This window comes from Athene cunicularia, assembly GCF_003259725.1.
Source record: "Athene cunicularia isolate RWA chromosome 5 unlocalized genomic scaffold, athCun1 chr5_part3, whole genome shotgun sequence".
In the NCBI taxonomy this organism is placed as follows: Eukaryota; Metazoa; Chordata; class Aves; order Strigiformes; family Strigidae; genus Athene; species Athene cunicularia.
Genome location: NW_020799103.1, coordinates 488589 through 506045, shown reverse-complemented (window position 1 = coordinate 506045; position 17457 = coordinate 488589). Strand labels below are relative to the sequence as shown.

The window sequence follows — 17457 nt, the reverse complement described above, 5'->3', positions numbered from 1 at the left end:
ATAGAAATGATTGCTGAGAGGACAAATAAATAGCTGTTGAGCTGTTTCAGAGGAAATACATGACAACTATTTGACAACAGGACCTTACCTGGCTTTTATTAAATTCTATGTCAGGGCTTAAAAACAATAATACAAGTAATCTATGGAGGAGGAAGCTTTTTTACTGTCTGGAAACAGCTGTGGGAAAAAAATTTATGGAGAGGATCCATTTCATGAGAGACAGAAAATATACTTACATATTTGAGGAAAAGGTGCAATTCTTTGTGGTCTTTGGGATTAATTGTTGCTTCAAACAAAGGTACAAAGATGTTCTCCAACATCTTCCCAAAACTAGGTAGAATATTTTTAGACCTAAATATGTCACTGAAGGGAAAAAATATATACAGTTGTGACCACTCTTTAATCAGCTTACATTTTTCCTCGTCTTTTATATTTTCTGTTATTTGTGTATATTCAACAGATTCAGTTCTACTAGGATTCAGAAATTCAAAATTTCTGTCAGGGAAGGTATTGTCTCTATGCTGTTTCCTGCACTGCCTGGCACTCTGCTTCACCCAGGCTCTGCTGAAGCTCCTGAGTGCTCCAAAAGTAGTGACAGGGGTAGATGCTGTCTCAAGAACGGTGACCCCTTCCCTTACAGCCACTGAAGACCAATAGGGGAGATATGGAATTACCTCTTGTGAAATATTCGGTTTTCCAGAGTTGTAACTACCACAAATGAAAGTAGAATGTTCTGCTCTAGTGAGCCTCTCAGAAGAGGGACAGTAGTGCATGACAAACTGTTGGCTCTCACATGTACGGAAGAAGTTTTTACATAAGAAAGTAAAGGAGATAAACTTTCTCCCTGATCAGAAACGCACCCTGGGGCATATATGCGACCACGACAGCTCTTTTTCTACTCATATTTCAACTATGCAGTTTCAGAACATGAAGCTCAGCTATTAAGGCTGACAAAATTATCATGGGAGACTGTATTATACAGTATTAGAAACAACCATTTAATAAAGTCCCAAAGGATGCTTAAAAACTGAGAAAAACTGATACTGATTTAAGCTTGCAGATCAGCAATCTGGGTTGTGTTTCCAGGTTCACTGTTATTTAGTCACTGATTTGAGGGAGTTTGATGTTAACAGTTTTACAGAGCATTTTCTACTTCTTTATGGAATTCAAGAGTTGATTTATTTTCATTACTAAATTGTATTTTAACTTGCCGTTGAATGCAACTTAATTTTACCCATTTGTAATTTTTTATTTTAGTCTCTTCACTTAGATAAATAATTCACAGTAGTTCTGAATAGCTTCATAAAGAGTAGTCCTGTCCTATACCCCCAGACTGTCAGGAAAACTGCAGCGATGGTCAAGAATAAATTTCCCAGGCTATTTCTTATAAATAGAACTAGAGGACAGCTCATAAACCATCTAAAAATATCAGAAATTAAAACAATCATTGGTATGATTTCAAACTGTTAAAATTACCAAGAGCTCCTGATTACTTACTAGATTCTGGGAACCTGAATTATCCAGCGCATATTAGGGGAATAAACTTTATGCTTAATGAACCATTTTGCCAAGTTCAGCCATTCATCTGGAGACCGTCCATAAATGGATAAGCGGGGTTCTGTATACTGGTACTTACTTTCTTCTAGTTCACGGGCTACTTCCTATTAAGTAATAAATATATTTGCTTTAATATGGACACTGAAGATCATTTACAGCTAGTAGTACATTTATCATTGTACTTTCCTCAGACCAGATCTAACTGTACTGCCACCCTTGAATGATAAAGGGAATCTCTTGTTTATTAATCCATTATTTTATTTTAGGCATCTAAATATTATACTAGCAAGCTATCACAGATATAATTTGAGTATAACTGTAACCCCTAGATTTAGAGGACAATATTCTTGTGCAGTTATTACTAACACCTTTGTAAGACATGTTTAAAATTGGTAAATCAGAATTATACTATTTAAACTGTAGTAAATGACTACATAAAATATGCAGACCAATGGAGAATCTGACCCAGAATCCGTGGTAGCAAGCAATTTTAAAACTATTAATTTTAGACAAGCACTTCTATACATTTAAGAAGAGCTGACATCTAGTTCATGTCGTAAGAAATGAATCTGAAGCCTGTGCATGCACGTGCAGATTTGGATTTATGCAGAGGCGCTTCCCTAGCTGCAGCTACCACTAGCCAACTACATCCTAACAAACATTAAGCCAGTGAATTGATCCTTGGCTGCTCTCTATTGGCTGCACACAACTCTGCTCTGAACTCATACACAGGTCATGTGTATGTGTTTCGAACTCATAAAATTATTTAGAACGCAGCAGTGGCTGATGTAGCAGAGGTCTTTCTCTGATGAACTGCTAGAGCAAGCCCAATACTTAGAATTACTTAACCACAGTGTTAGCTCCAATTATAACATCAAAAACCTTTTACAAACCTTCATTTCTCTACAGCTGGAAAAGCTTGAAACTTACTTACCTTGACCATACGAGCAAAATATTCACCACCAATGTAGTTCTCGGTTTTCAAATACAAGTCCCTCAGCTCACTGGCACCAACTGGATTGTACTTGGAATTGAATTTGTCAAATCGATGAAATGTTTGACGACCCTGGAGGAGGAAAAAAACCCAAATAACCATGGTTTTAAGTATGCAAAATAGTTTATAAATTAAATTCCCTAGCAATAAAAGACATAAAAAATGCCTATAGCAACTTAATATGTGCACGAGTTCAAATTCTAATTTAATAAGTTATCATGCAAACACTAGAAAACAGAATTTTACACTTAGATTTTTCTCATTTACTTTGTCATTTTAATAGACTTACTGCATGGACATCTAAAGAGTCTACAGTGAGGTCATATGGGTCCATGTGAAGGCTTTCAAAGACTTGCTTTAAAGTCATCTTCTTGCCTTTTTTCTCTGCAACAATCCTGTCAGGTTCCGTTTGATACGTGTGCTTAATAAACCTCAGTAAGTGTTTCTGGTTCATGCAAGCAGCAGCATGGATATGAGTATCAACCTGAAATCAAAAGGTTATTCATGCTCATCATCCATATACATAAATTAGCAAAGTATCTATGTCAGTGACAATGACTGAAGCCTTGCAAAATATTCCTTAAGTAACAAATGGATTCATGCGTCAGCAAGGCAAAATGTTTCAGAACCATGAGATTTTGGTTTTGGAGGAATTATTTGATAAGCAGAACTATAAATAAACCAGCTCCCAATTAACAATTTCCTATTTAAATCAAATTTTCAACAAGATACATTATAAACACAGAAACTGAGTTCAGATTCAATGTGATACTTCCTTAAAGGACACACTGATCCTCCAGTATCCTTTTATTTCATCCATGATTCAGTGATGTCTTCCTAGTTATAACCACCCTCTCTGACAGAAAGGACCTGGAATTCTCACACATTTCAATTAGCATAATTCATTTTTGTATTTCAACCACATGAAACATCTTAGGACACTAGAACTGAAAAATGTACATGAGAAATTTTGTCACTATTTTTTCCAAGTTTAATTATAATAGAGCAACTCATAATGCTGACAGATTTTTCAGTTTCTTCAGGTCTCTTCAAACACTAAGGGAAGTGCAAGCTTCACAGAAGGACTGACAGTATTCCCTCAGATTTTTGTTGAGGTCCCATTTTAAAAAAGCATTGAAAGGACCAAATGGTTTCCACAGGTTTGCTTTTCTTTTGCCCAGAAGCTTGCACTGAGCAGCTTATATTAGAAAACAGTCCAAAGAAACAACTGATGAGATTTAGGGGTTTGCTTGTTAAGTTTTCCCTTCAGTATGTGTAATTCCTTAGGTGCCTCCAGCAGGTATGTAAAATGAATGTCTTGCAGTTCCTTGCAGTCAAGGGTTTATTCTTGCCTGTCTAGAGAAATATTTGTCAGGTTATTAAAGGGCAATTTTCCAGTTCCAGCTAGATCAATGCAAAACTTATGTTTGGCTGCATTCTGGTTAAGGCCAATATGTAAGATATACCCATACATTTCCCTTACTTAATAGAAGCCTTATCTTGGGATTTAGTAAATAGATAAGCTCACTGGAGGAGAATTCCTATTAAACCAGGAAAAAAAAAAAAGAGGACAGGGAGAAGGGGAAAAAAACCCAGTAATCTTTGATTGTCATGCCAGCAAATAATGCTGGCCAGCTATCTACTATACCTTTCTAAATGCATGTTCATTGATTGACCTTGTCACTAAGCCATTAACTGTTTTAATTTTGGCATTTTCCATCAGTTACTTTGGCTCTTTTATATAAGCAAACAGATTGTACCAGATTCTCCACACTAGTGTCTGAGGGATGTAACAGACAACTTCACTAACAGCTCTTTCAAGAGGTGAATTTTATTTTTTGCTTTCCTCATGAGCAGTACGCACCATTTAGGATTGAGTAACAGAGAGACAGCCTGAAATAGAGGCCCCAGAAGTGTCTGTTTCATATTCTAAGTTTCAATGCTGATACTGTTATTAGGGAGGAAGCACTTCAGGGAAGTTACGGATCCAAATATTACTTTGGTTAGCAAGATGTAGGAAAAGCAAAATTACTTGGGGGCTTACTGGAACTCTAGCTACAATGCAGTTTACTTGCCATAGAGAGTGATTCATAAAAATACTACTTTAATCAAGATTAACTCTGCGCAGCAAGAATTTTTAAAGCAATAACCAGCAGTAGGAATGATCTCTGCCAGAGAAGAGCAAGCTTGTTCCTGCTCCCCTGAATCTGAGTATTGCCAGAGAGGAAGTGCTGCACATTTTGTGCTTTTGAACAACATGAATCCATTTGTAGATTGGCTTATTTAATAGTAGGTAATTAAAAAATAATTAAGATATGCCCAGTGACAATGAACACTGTTTTTAAATCAAAAGGTGATCTTAGCAAATACAATTGGGTTAATTACAGCTTCTCAGTAATCAAACTGATTGTCTAAGCAGTTACCTGATTCACATCTCTGTCCTTCACACCTCTCAGACACCATGTGTTTTGTGACTAGTGTCTGTCAGCTGCACAGTGTTTTACCTGAATGTGGCATGGAGTAAGTATCTTGTCCAGGGTTATGCAAGAGAACTGTCAAGTTAGGAGTTGAGTCTCTGACACTTGAGTCCTGCTTGAGTGAATTAACTAATAGATCCACCCGTCCATACGCTTACAGATAAAAGTGTGAAATTCATTAAAATTTACCTAACAACCCATCTGCTTCTAGCCTTGTGATAGACAGGGATAGATTCAAACACTTTTGTTTAGCAGATTTTGTATTTGACAGTTTATTTCCAAAACAGTGGCAAACATTCAGTAGCCAGCACACAGAAACACCAGAAGGACTTTTCAGTGTACTAGCGCTAACCAAAACATAACGAGAAGGATTAAAGTATTGATCTAAACCCTGAAGTTACAAAATAAGGACTACCTCTTCCAGTTGCATATAGAAACAATGCAAAAGGGACCTGAAGTTAAAAATACCAGCAACAGCTACTGATTTGTGAAGAAATGTCACCTATCAAACCAAGCACCCTCTCTCCAGTAGTTTCCTCTTAATTCCAGGAGAGGGGAGCAAACAAAGCAGCATAACATGGCTGCTTCCATGCTCTGAGAACGCAGCTCCCGTGGGTGTGAATATGCCAGGAAATGAAATCAGCTCCTTGATTCTCCTACCTGTCTCCTAACTGCACCCCAGTGTATCTGAGAGGCCGTTAAGAATACAACTCAAATAGTCTTTTTACTTAGCATTTCAGAGATTTTTTACCAGATACTGATGGCAGCATGAACCCTCAGTTCAGTTTCTGTGGAAGGTCTTTTTTCTTTCAACATGTATTTAAACACCTATTTTCAATATGAAGTGAACTTTTAATCCAAAAATCTATATAGCTGTTCCTACTACAGCCTAGTATGACTTACCTATATGAAAACATGAAACACTTGACTACCTTTAAGTGATTTAATTAAAATGAATTAAACCTCCATGTAGATATTTTCATTCATAATCCAAGTAAGCTTCATTTGATGAATTCTGTTTCACTCCTTTAAAACAATCTACATAAAAGTAAGCCCCTTTGATGCTGAATAAGTAAACAGATGAGTTTAGCATAATCCATTTAACCCACTTACATTCAAGTTAATTTTCCTGGAGTGTTCCCATGTAGAAAAAATTTAATATTCTTAAAATAACATAATTCAACTGAGTAGTATGCACACACCACTGCATGCATATCATCTACACGTCACACAAGAAAAGCAAAATTGCCGAAACTCCTACTAGAAACAATGTCATGCCTTTAATCCTTTTCACACTTACCTTTCTCACATTATAGAAGTCTCGATGGGGATTACTCTTTAGTTCTTTAAATTCCGACATTTCATTTAACATCTCATGTAAACTAAATTTAGATTCTAAAAAGTTAAGCCTCCGATGACAATATGTTTTTCTGTAAAAGAAAACATAAAAACTTAAAACTATTTGTGTTTCAAGTTCAAAAGACTGTTTTCACAGTAAAAACAAATATTTTATGAAGACCAAGACAAATCCTCTTTTTATCCTACTAATTAACTAAAAGTCAGTATCTAATATGATTTCAGACCAATGTTATTAGTGAAACCTCAAACAGAAATCTACAAAGCTGTGCTATGCACTTTAAATTGATCAAGTATTTATCACTGTATCTGTGCATGAATTGTAGCTCTTTTAGTAATGATGACCAAAGAAAGCATAAACCCTATAATAAAATGTGACGTCAATTGCTAACACTCTGAAACTACACCTCCAGTGGAGCAGATCACCTCATACGCAACAGAAACAACCTGTAATCCAGACTTACTTGCTGTTTCCCTAAAATTTGTTTGCTTTTTCAATGTGAATATAAGCAGCCAAGATAAGATCCAACATATTTTCATTTTTTATGCCTTAAAAACATATTCTGTATAGGAATACTTTTTTTCCAAAATAATTTATTGTGCTCTTAGAAAACTCATGCTTTTTTTGTTCTTGCTTGCCTACTCCTCTGTCTTCACTTTCATCTTCTGCTATGTTTCTATTTTTAACCAGTGACATGGTTCTTCTCTTCACCATCTGTCAATTCTTATTGAATCTACAATGTTTTTGTAGCACTATTAATGTAATAGACTGCTTTTTTCTGCTTCATTGTTGACAATCTCTCCTTAATGGGACACAAATCCCATTATGGATTTGAAAGACCCATTCCAACATAGTCTCACTGTATCTCGTACTGATCAAGATCCATTTGCTTGCTGCAGAAGTCTCTGTTGGGTTATACTTACTATTCAAGAGACCAGAAGACTGAGGAGTAGGGGCAAGATTTCACCAGTTTAAGAACAGCAAAGATTAAAGAACAATGGGTTCTTGATCTCCAAACAGCCCCACATGACATAAATGACAGGAAAGCACTTGCTACAAACATGGAAACAATACCGTATGAAGAGCTTATGCAACAGGATTACTGAAATGACTTTCTCCTTTTGGTTTGTGTGTATTTATTGGGGAGTCTAAATCAGCCTGCAAAAGGTTAATCTGAAGTGAAAGGAGCCTGATTGCTCCAACATTCACAAAGGCAATGAGTGTCCTAACTTGTCGTAGCTTCCTGATAAAGACTGTTAACAATAGCTGCAAAAAGAAGGGTCTTCAGTATGACTTTCATTTCAAGTTTTTCCTCCTTACCCTTTAATCTTCTCAGTATGTCTCTTAGAATATAACACACTGAAACTGGAAATGCATTTACCCACAACATACTATAAATAAGCATACTCGAGCTAGCTTTGTTTTGGAGCAGAAGGGCTGATAATGCTGGCAGAAGCACAGGCTTTTGCTCTTGGAAAAGTGCTTAGGGAATGGGACAGTTCTGTTCAGTCCATCTGCTTTGCCACTATCAAGACAGATTATGCTGCAGGTGTCAGACACAGACTCAAAGGGGAAAGAATGCCATCAGGTGTGACTGACATCACATGGTAAGCAACGACCTCTCAGAGGCAGAAGGACCAGGAACCCAGCGCAAATAGTTCAGAACAGTCCCGATCCCTGCTTTGTTCCACTCCAGGATGGATTCATATCCTCTCCTGGTGTTGAGGCCATGAGAAACCTAGATGTTTCCAGTCCTCAGCTGGGAAGTAAGCTTAAGAACAGGATACAGGTGTTTTTGTTATGCACTAGGCAAGTATCATTAGCATGTCAGTGACTGTACGAGACTTGTTATATTTCTGTTTTTTAGAGATTTCCCAGGAGTTTAATGGTTCTGTGCAATTTCAGACCTATTTTGATTGTGCATGTGTGGATCAGTTTTGCAGCACGAGTTAACTGACATCTGGAACAAGTCAGACTGAGTATTTATGTTGCTGAACTGTTCTGTATGCTCTACATACACAGGGTTTCTCTTCATGCAGCAAGAGCAGAACAGACACAAAGGGATTCCAGACAACTGTTCAAAAACCTCGAATTCAGCATAGGCCAAAACAAAATAAAAAAGGTGAGGTTCAAGCTTCAGTTCCCATGCCTCAAGAAGTCTGGATCAGATTTGACTTGAAAAGGAACATTTGTCCAATCTCTTGCTTTTCTGTTTAAGTGCTTCTCATTTTGCCATGGCCGATGCGAAGAAAATAAAGAAATTAAGTCTAGCCATATGGGGGGGTGGGTCCCCCCTTTTAAGTCTTTTCATGATACATTAATGCTCAAGAATGGCAAAACAAAACATTACTGTATAACAACAACGTTGAGGAGTTAAATATCATAAAAGACAGAAGTATTAAACTGAAGCTAACAAGCAACCTAAAGGGACAGAAAAGAAAGAAAGAGAAACATACGTTGGGCCATCTGCAATTAGAGCAAGGACGTGGCTCAGGTCAAGGGTATAGGTCTCCAGATCAGGATATGGCAGACTCCGAGGCTCATTGAGTTCCATCATTTCTTTGTTATCATAAACAAAGGGAATGCCACCTTTTAGCTTGATAACATAATCCAAATTGTCTGGAGCATCATCAAGATTGTAAGGATCTTCATTTTCTTCTGGGGGTGAATGAAAATCTGAAAGTAAATTTATGTTACATTCAGAAGAAATCTTAGACAAATGGCAAAATAATTGCAAAAATTATCTTCTGCTTCTATAATGCTTTATTTCTAACAGATGTTAATACCTTCATTAAATCACATTTTCACTTACTATAAAAGATCTGTTGTTACAACACAGCTTTATTCTGACAGGTTTTAATTGCAGTCCCCCTCCAAGCTGAGTGCCTGCCTTATTATAAATTATTAGAATTCTCTGAACCAAGGTATAATTAGATTTAATACTATTCTTTATTAATGTATGATAGTACAAGTGTCAAAATAATCTTCCAGAAGTATTTAAATTAGGATGACTGAAAGTACAGTTGAGATTTTTGAACAATAAAACAATTGTTGACTTCATACCTATCTTCGTAACTGTCTTTTCACCTTCTGACTCACTGCAGTAATTTTGGAAGTTTGTAGTTAAGCACACAGCTGTTCTCACATTGAACCATCAGTCAGAAATGGGCAGGCTGTGCCTTACCTCTTCACCTCTGCCCTTCCCACAATCCAGTGAGCTAGAGTAGTGCATACATACTAGAACTGTTCCCTCTCTCAGCAGGAAATAATTTAAGACTTGGTGCTTCTCACTGTGACCAAGGCAGTGGTTGTTTGCAGGTTTTGGGGGGATTTCTGTGTTTAAATGGTTTTATTGTGTTTTGATTGGGGTTTTTTTGTTTGTGGTTTGTTTGTGGATTTTTTAAATAAAATTCCTTAGTTTTATGTTTAATTGGTTTTGAATAGAACCAAGAAGTGCAGGAGCCAGAGATAATACAACACAGCTCCCCTTGGCCTTCTGATCACGACTGAAATCAGAAAGTACCACAAGCATATTTGGAACTTGGTTCAGTACAGTTTTGTAATCCCTTTACAAAATCACTTTTTTTTTTCGCCCCAAGAATCGGGTAAACACACATACTTCTGGGAGATTCACCTTATGTGACCACTTGAACATTATCACTCATGCTAGTGAATGTCTATCGCTTCTTTTACAGTATCTTGCTAACCTAACTAGCATAAAATAAGTGTCTCAACTACACTGATGTCAGCTGTACTACATTCTTGGGCTCAGTCTTATCACTGAGATTTCTCCTTTTACCTGTCCAGTTAAGCCAAGCCAGAAGAGTAATTAACCTGTCTTTTTATTCACCTAGAGCACCTAAATGTATGTTATAAACTGATACCAGTCTTCTCTCCAGTATTCGTAACTATCCAGCTCAAACCTGTGGTAGCTAAGACACTGAGTAATGAGATTATATTGTTTATGTCCTAACTTTAAAAGTCACAACTGTAAAAAAAGTTAACCTAATAATAGCTTGGAATTATCTCCCTGGCAGATGTTCCAAAATATCTTTCCTGTCTTGAATAATCAGTATACTGTCCTCTTTACACTATTTCTGTATAATAAACGCTTGAAAACATGTTATTTCATCCTCTTTCAACCACTGAGTTAGAGGGTGATTTAAAATGTTGCTTTATGGCTGAGAATACATTGCCAACAATCTAGACGCACCTACGGTGGCACATCCGTACAGACCAAAGGTTGCTTTTTACAGGCTAATCCTACAACTATCAGTGCAAACAGTTTAATGCACAAGCAAAGCTTTCAAGACACAACCCACCTAAGTGACAAGTATCATTTGTAACATATATGATGGGGATTATGTTCAACCTAATAAACCCAGTTGAGAGATCAGAGTTTAACAACCCAGGTAGAATGCTCAACAAACATGACTATACACAGCTTCCAGGCTCGACCTGGTAAGTGTACCATGACTGTGACATCACTTACTCAGGGCTTGCTAACTGGCATGTCTGTATCATACGTCAATTTAGAGTAGATGAGCTCCATTTTATTTCAGCATGCCAAGATCAGGAGGAATGCCTTCTCACTTTAAACCATAGCCATGTATCTTTTTCTCAGAGGAACAGAAGTTGTACTACTTACCATCTCATTTGCTGAAAACAAGGATAATCAATGAGCATCTAGTATTTTTTTTGGCAGCTTCCAAGTTTCAGACTAGACACAGGATTTATAATTCAGGTCCGTCGGCGATTCTCCAACACTTATTAAGAGAATGACTTACAGCGGCAAAGACACTCAGAAGAGATGGTCACAAAAATCCAACTTACCTTTACTACAGCAGTGCATGGGTTTAATTCTGTATTTTAAAAAGAAGAACAAGGATATTCACCTGGATACACTTCATCTTCAACCTTCCATTTTTCATCTTGCATGCTACACAAATACTGAGACGTTGTTCTTGGGAAGCGATGGTAGGCAAGACGTGAATACTTTTCTCGAATGAGAAGAGCCTTCACCAGGCTTTTGGCAGCTTGTTCATAATCATCAACTGTAACCTGAAAGGAAAGCCTAGATAAATACTGACAAAAATAAAACTACAGTTTTAGCAACAGAGCAAATCCATGTTGGTAACAAGGAGACTGAATTTCCAGAAATGTAAGTGTATGTGGCTTGACCATAAGGATTTTACCCAAGATCTCAGGAAGCTGGTGACAGAAGGAGAGTCCAAATACAATGTGCAAAACACACAAACACAAAAATTTTTTACTCCTACCATATATTACCCATTTATTTAATGTCTGATTATGGTTTTATTTATTCAATTTATTTTTTATGATAAAAAGCCTAAAACGACCTAACCTTTAACTGTTTTACAAATCAGTGTGTTCACAAAGCAATCTACAGTTTGTTGCAGAGAGCCGTAATATACTGGCACTTCACACTTCATATACACTAGCTGCTAGAGGTTTGGGATTTCTGCCCCTTCCCCAGGTACAGAAAGGGGGGAAAAAAAATTGTTTCTTACCCCAGCACAGTAGTCCCCACTAATTGAAACTCTCTGAAACTCTGGTACATCATATGGCACTTGGACTGGCAGAAAAGTACTTGGAAGAACTGGTGTTGCAGGAGACAAAACAGGATTGGCCGATGGTGCTTTCCATTCCTGAGATGGAATTTGTAATGACAAAGACTGGGATCGAATCATCTTAAAGCTTTTCTTCCTATAAATTCATGGTATAAAGCATGAAATAAGCCATGGTATAAAACATTAAATACATTGGAAAACTGATTAAAGCAAAGAAATCACCCCTCAAGAAATTTTACAAATTAAGTCTCTTATACTACAGGAAAAACATTAGTCACAAAGTATTTGTGCATTTAGCATTTTTTCTATTGACACTGCTCAAGATACATGGCACACACAATTGCACTTACCTTCCACACAAGTACACTATGCCATGATTTATTTACAATCACTGTAAAATGCCCTAAGGTTTGGTTTGTCTCACGTCTTACAAATTCAGTTTCAGCAGGTCACTGTACAGAAGGAAAATGCAATCACTATGCTTACTGTAGTAGGAGTTAATTCTCTGAGACTGGTAGCATCAGAATTCACAAAGTATCCCACAGAAACAAGTGAATGTTACATACAGTAAGTTGTTATAAGTTATCACCCTATTACACATACTTTTTATTCTTCCCAAAACATGCAGGTTTTAAAAAACTCATCTAGTTGTCAGACAAGACTATGCATCAAAATTTAATATACATTCAGTTAAACTTGTCAGAAAAAAGATGAGCACACAGTTGTTCCTTAGGCAGTGTTTGACAAGACTTGAGCAAAAGGGTAATACTGGTTATCAGAGTAACAGCATGGCTTTGGTACGCAAGCCCATTCCTTCCCTCACGGCACTAACGCCCACCGATTTAAAAACTTTTGCCCTTTCTCAGCAAAACTGTAGTAGAAGTATACCTTAGACAAACCAGCTAAAAAAGAACCCTGCATTTGTCCGTGTAGTAATTGTAATACCTCAAGTGAAATTTTAGAATATCTCTAAAAATTTAATTAATTTTCCTTCTTCAGTTTAAATGTATTCAAATATATCTTAAATATTCATCTAATAAAAATAATGCTATATACTACCTGAGATATCACTTTCTTCTGCACTGTGGAAATACTCCCTCGTTTTAAACTAGATACCAAAACCTTAACCACTAACCAAGAAAAAGGAATACTGGAATACTCTCTGGAGATTGCATATTACTTCTGTGACATTATGAAGAGCAAGAACAGACAGTGCTGGTACAATTAATACCCTATGACCAAATTCCATCCTCTCCGAAGTACTCGTAGCTACCTTTGAAATCACTATGAAATTCCTGAAAGGCATTTTTGGATCAACTGCAACTGAAAACAATACAAGTTTTACTTGTGTAACTGTCCTTGAAGTACACTTCAGTCCTGTATGACAGGGATGAATACTTGTTCTGTTCCCACATGTAAACAACACACACATAATACCCCACTTCCCACAGTTAAACTTGTGCAAAACTTGACGGACAGTCTGGCAGAACATATTTCTATAAGACAACTTTCCAAATTAAAAGTGAAACTTACTAGTTCAGGAGGAAAGACATATCAAATAGTTGTTTGAATGAAAACATCTAGTTTTGCCTTCTGTGCTTGTTTATGTCTATGAACATGCCAACTGGGAAACCCATTTGCGCAGTTCAAATCCAAGAGTCTCAGCCTGTATCATCAGTGTGTCGTACCTTAATTTAACTAAATTGTCTCTTCTCCCTTCTGTTCCAGAATTACGATGCCAAGCGTTGCCCAGCTGATTGTCTGCAGCTAGCAGGGTGCGTGTGTTTAGCTATCACTTCCAAAGGCTTCCTTGTTTGCCTGCTTTGTGCAGAGTCTGTACGCATACAAGCCACCTGGTGTGAGACTGCTGCTGAGCTCACATGACTCTAGGAAACAGTCTAGCCAGTCCACTGACATTAAGAGAGTGGTACAGCCTGACATCAGGGTAAGGCTACCTCTCCCACAGAAGAAAATCATAAACCAAATCAGGTTTGGCTTCATTAGATTCATGGCTAAACCAAAGGTGGACTGTACTACTTTTTTGAGAAAACTCAAAATGTCCACTTTTACAGCTGATAGTGGTTAGATTTTATCTCCGAGTTAAGGAAACCTACGAATAGCCTCATTATGCCAATACCACTTTTCCCTGCTTTCATCTATTTTTACAGAGACTAAAAGAAGTATCATACCACTGTCATTTTCTCTGTGTTAAATTTTTCCATTTCTCTGAAAGCAACCAGAATAAAGGGCTGGTAAAAAGTGTTTATTTTTCTGACTCTCTGTACATTAAAGTCTTAAGGTTGTGTTCACTTCTACCCAGCTATACTGTTTGTCAAACTTGGATAAGCAGTATCTATGCTATTGCTGGAAATGCAGCTGAGAACCTAGGGCCCAGCCCCACACCTTCCACATACCACGGAAAGACTCACAGGAGCCCTCGCTGTCAACCTCTTTTCTGAACCAATAGGAGGCAGAATATTATTTGCCAGATAATTTCAGTATTAACTCAAACTCGTTTAAAAAACTTATTTTCCACTCAGAAAGCAACTACTGAACAAACCTTTTAGCTGTTTCCACAGACTGTTGTTCTGCCAGTTCCTTCTGCAGCTCCCTTTCTTTGGCCTCTTTCTGCCCAATAGGGCAGTCCTCAGGCACGGTGAATAGTGACAAGGCATCTTTGCTGTCTTCTTCTCGGAGAACTTTAGCAAATACCTTCTCTGCTAGAAGTCGCACCTGCTCGTCGACCTCAGAGATGTTCAGCTTTGGAAACTGTCTGGGCATCTCGGCTAAAAAGGAAGACAGATGACAAAGTTGTAACTACAAGATGAATAAAAGTATGTGAGAGACTGAGTTTTTTTCATGGTATGCCTATCAAAATTAAGAGCTTAAAGCAAAAGCAGAATAAAGTAGAATTGCTACACAGAATTTAAACTAGTATGTGGTACGTAAGAAACACAGGCATCCACAGAGCATCTTTACTTGTGAAGCCATGCCAATTTGTGAATCAGGAACTTCCTGATATACTCATGAAAATTCCTAAGACAGACAGATATGTACGTACAGATTTGCCAGTAGATTCCACTTACTTGCCATAATCAGAGAGTATTATTTGTGATACAATGTACGTACTTGCACTCAACTTGGAAATCACATTCACTCAGTTGCAGGCCTTCTTCCCCGCTCAGTGACTTCAAGCCCATTTTAGAGCCACGAGCAAGTTAGAAGACAAGGTTGCACATTTCCACCTCCTCTCATCCTTCCCACAAATATGAAAGTCATGGAGCTGCTGTGAAGTAAAATGGTTGCACAACAGGAACAAATATGGTGTAGTTAACTCAGTGGCTTTTTTTTTTTTTCCATTTGTTTTCAATAGTTCATATCCTGCTTTTGAAGCGTCTACGGGAAGCAGATCGGATACAGATTTTAATTTCTACTTGGCATTTAAATACTATTTTCTAAAAAATATGTTTTATATTTTAAATTTAAGTAGCCTTTTTTGACAAAATATTTCCATTTTGTTACAGCAGTACTACTGAGAATACCATCTTTAGTGTTTCTTCTGTAGTTTCACGTATTTATTTATATTTCATTCTAATACAAGCCAAAATGTAATTTTTGACATATCTAGTAGCATTCTGGAGGGGGAAAAAAAATACAGTGCTTGTAAGCTACTGACCAGCATCGTTTATTATGTACTAAGAAGGTTTTTGAATGCCTCCACTATGATGGAGTTTGTAACAAATAAGATTAAATTCTTATTACATAAGCTAAAAATAGCAATGAACATGTCACAACAAATGTATCCAAGCACTGACAGAATGTAAAGTCTGGGTCCAAAACTGACATTTCAGAATCCTTTTTTGTTATAAAAATGCAAACGTATTTTATAAGATGCTATTAATTTAAATAATGATGTATGCTGAAAGTCAGCATGGAACATGAGTTTTTAATCACTCCAGACATAACTTATCAGGGCCCCCATTACAGTATTTCTGTAGGCATGCTGCAAGTTTCACATGTTGATATGTGATCCTTTTGATATGTGATCCTGTTGTTTTCAGCCTAAAAGATTCTAATTAATGTCCACCTGTTTCACAGTTGCTTTGAGAACAGCTTTGCTTTTATTCTAATAGCAAATATAGTATGAAAAGGTGACGAGAGATATATCAGACCATAACATAGCAATTTAATGATCATGTACATTATTTCGCATTCTTATTTTGTAAGAACCAATTCACAGCCCAGTGGAAAAAAAGTCACTGGTTATAGAGAACTGTGGATCTCACTCTATGCAGTTTTTCTGCCTGTAAAGTGTTTTGCCATTAGTCTGAAATTTTCATAAAAATCAGGTATAATTACACAAGAAATATAAAGATACATACAAGTTTAGCTGAAATGATACAATGACAATGCACTGTGATGTCTTAGAAGCATCCAAACTTAGATTCGGTTTCTCAATTTCAAACCTCAATGAAGTCATGGGAATCTTTCCACTGACCTCAATGAACACAGTTGTCAGCAACAGTAACTGCCATACACGCAGTTGCCAGCAACAAGGGCTGTTTGGGCCACTTCAGTCAGCCAAGAACAGTCTTTATAGTTACTCCACTACAGTAAGAGTGCTAACAACAATAGCAAAATGAGAAAAATAATGTTGCTTCTTCTGCTAAATCAACTAAAATATTTTTAGTACTACCCAACTAGTACAGAAAAAAATCAATTGTTGTACATTTATTATTGGCTGAGCACTTTCCTAATATAAATGAACTTTTTCGGAGAGAATTGTGATCAGAAACAGAAATGCAGTAGGAAATACACTGCATGAGAAACCATACTGTATTTTAAACCATTATACAGACAGTGAAGAGTCAGAATGTACAGATACAAGTATGATCCTCTACTGAGGCCAAAGATTTTTTTCTTGCTTGCAAAACCTGATCTCCTGTTCTCCACTCTAGCAAATCAGAGACTAAGGCACAAAACACTTCGAAAGGTAGGTTCACCCACATCACTGCTAGCTTATGTCACTAGAATGAGTTTAATAAACCTAAAATAGTCACGAGGCACTTCATGCAATACTCATGCAAGCTGTGCTGTTCCCCAACTGGGAGAGGGATGAGGATCTTGTACCCTTCTATAGGGGTGCTGTCCCTTAGCCAAGGTGAGTGACTGGGAGGCGACAGCTGGACATCCTAATGGGATGGGGAGGGGGTATGAACGCCATTCAGCAACAGCAAATGCTCTTTTCCTTAATCTCTTACAGAAAGGCTGTTCTTCAGTTCTGCACCTTTGTAGAAGAAAAGAAAGCTACTTCTTTTGCAGCGTGCCGCATAGAAAATGATGGAGTGATTATTCCAAAAGCAGTTATTGATCAGAAATAGAATGGGCTTGAACGCGAAACGAGCACCCGCCATGGCAGCAGCCGCCGCCTCCCCCAGCCCCGCGGACGGTCACGGCTGGCAGCGCGGCCGCCGCAGCCTG

General features: G+C 37.4%; 1 protein-coding gene across 1 annotated transcript in view; it reads right to left on the bottom strand.

Moving 5' to 3' along the window:
• Positions 1–17457, bottom strand: part of AMPD3 (adenosine monophosphate deaminase 3) — a 28185-nt gene that overhangs the window by 10649 nt on the left and 79 nt on the right. Inside the window, exons 2-10 of the mRNA XM_026850854.1 lie at positions 14537–14762; positions 11917–12112; positions 11281–11446; positions 8842–9061; positions 6329–6458; positions 2841–3035; positions 2492–2623; positions 1498–1661; positions 237–363 (exon numbers count right to left, since the gene is read on the bottom strand). Coding sequence (XP_026706655.1) covers positions 237–363; positions 1498–1661; positions 2492–2623; positions 2841–3035; positions 6329–6458; positions 8842–9061; positions 11281–11446; positions 11917–12112; positions 14537–14757 — 1551 coding nt within the window. The 5' untranslated portion in view covers positions 14758–14762. The remainder of the gene's footprint in view (positions 1–236; positions 364–1497; positions 1662–2491; positions 2624–2840; positions 3036–6328; positions 6459–8841; positions 9062–11280; positions 11447–11916; positions 12113–14536; positions 14763–17457) is intronic.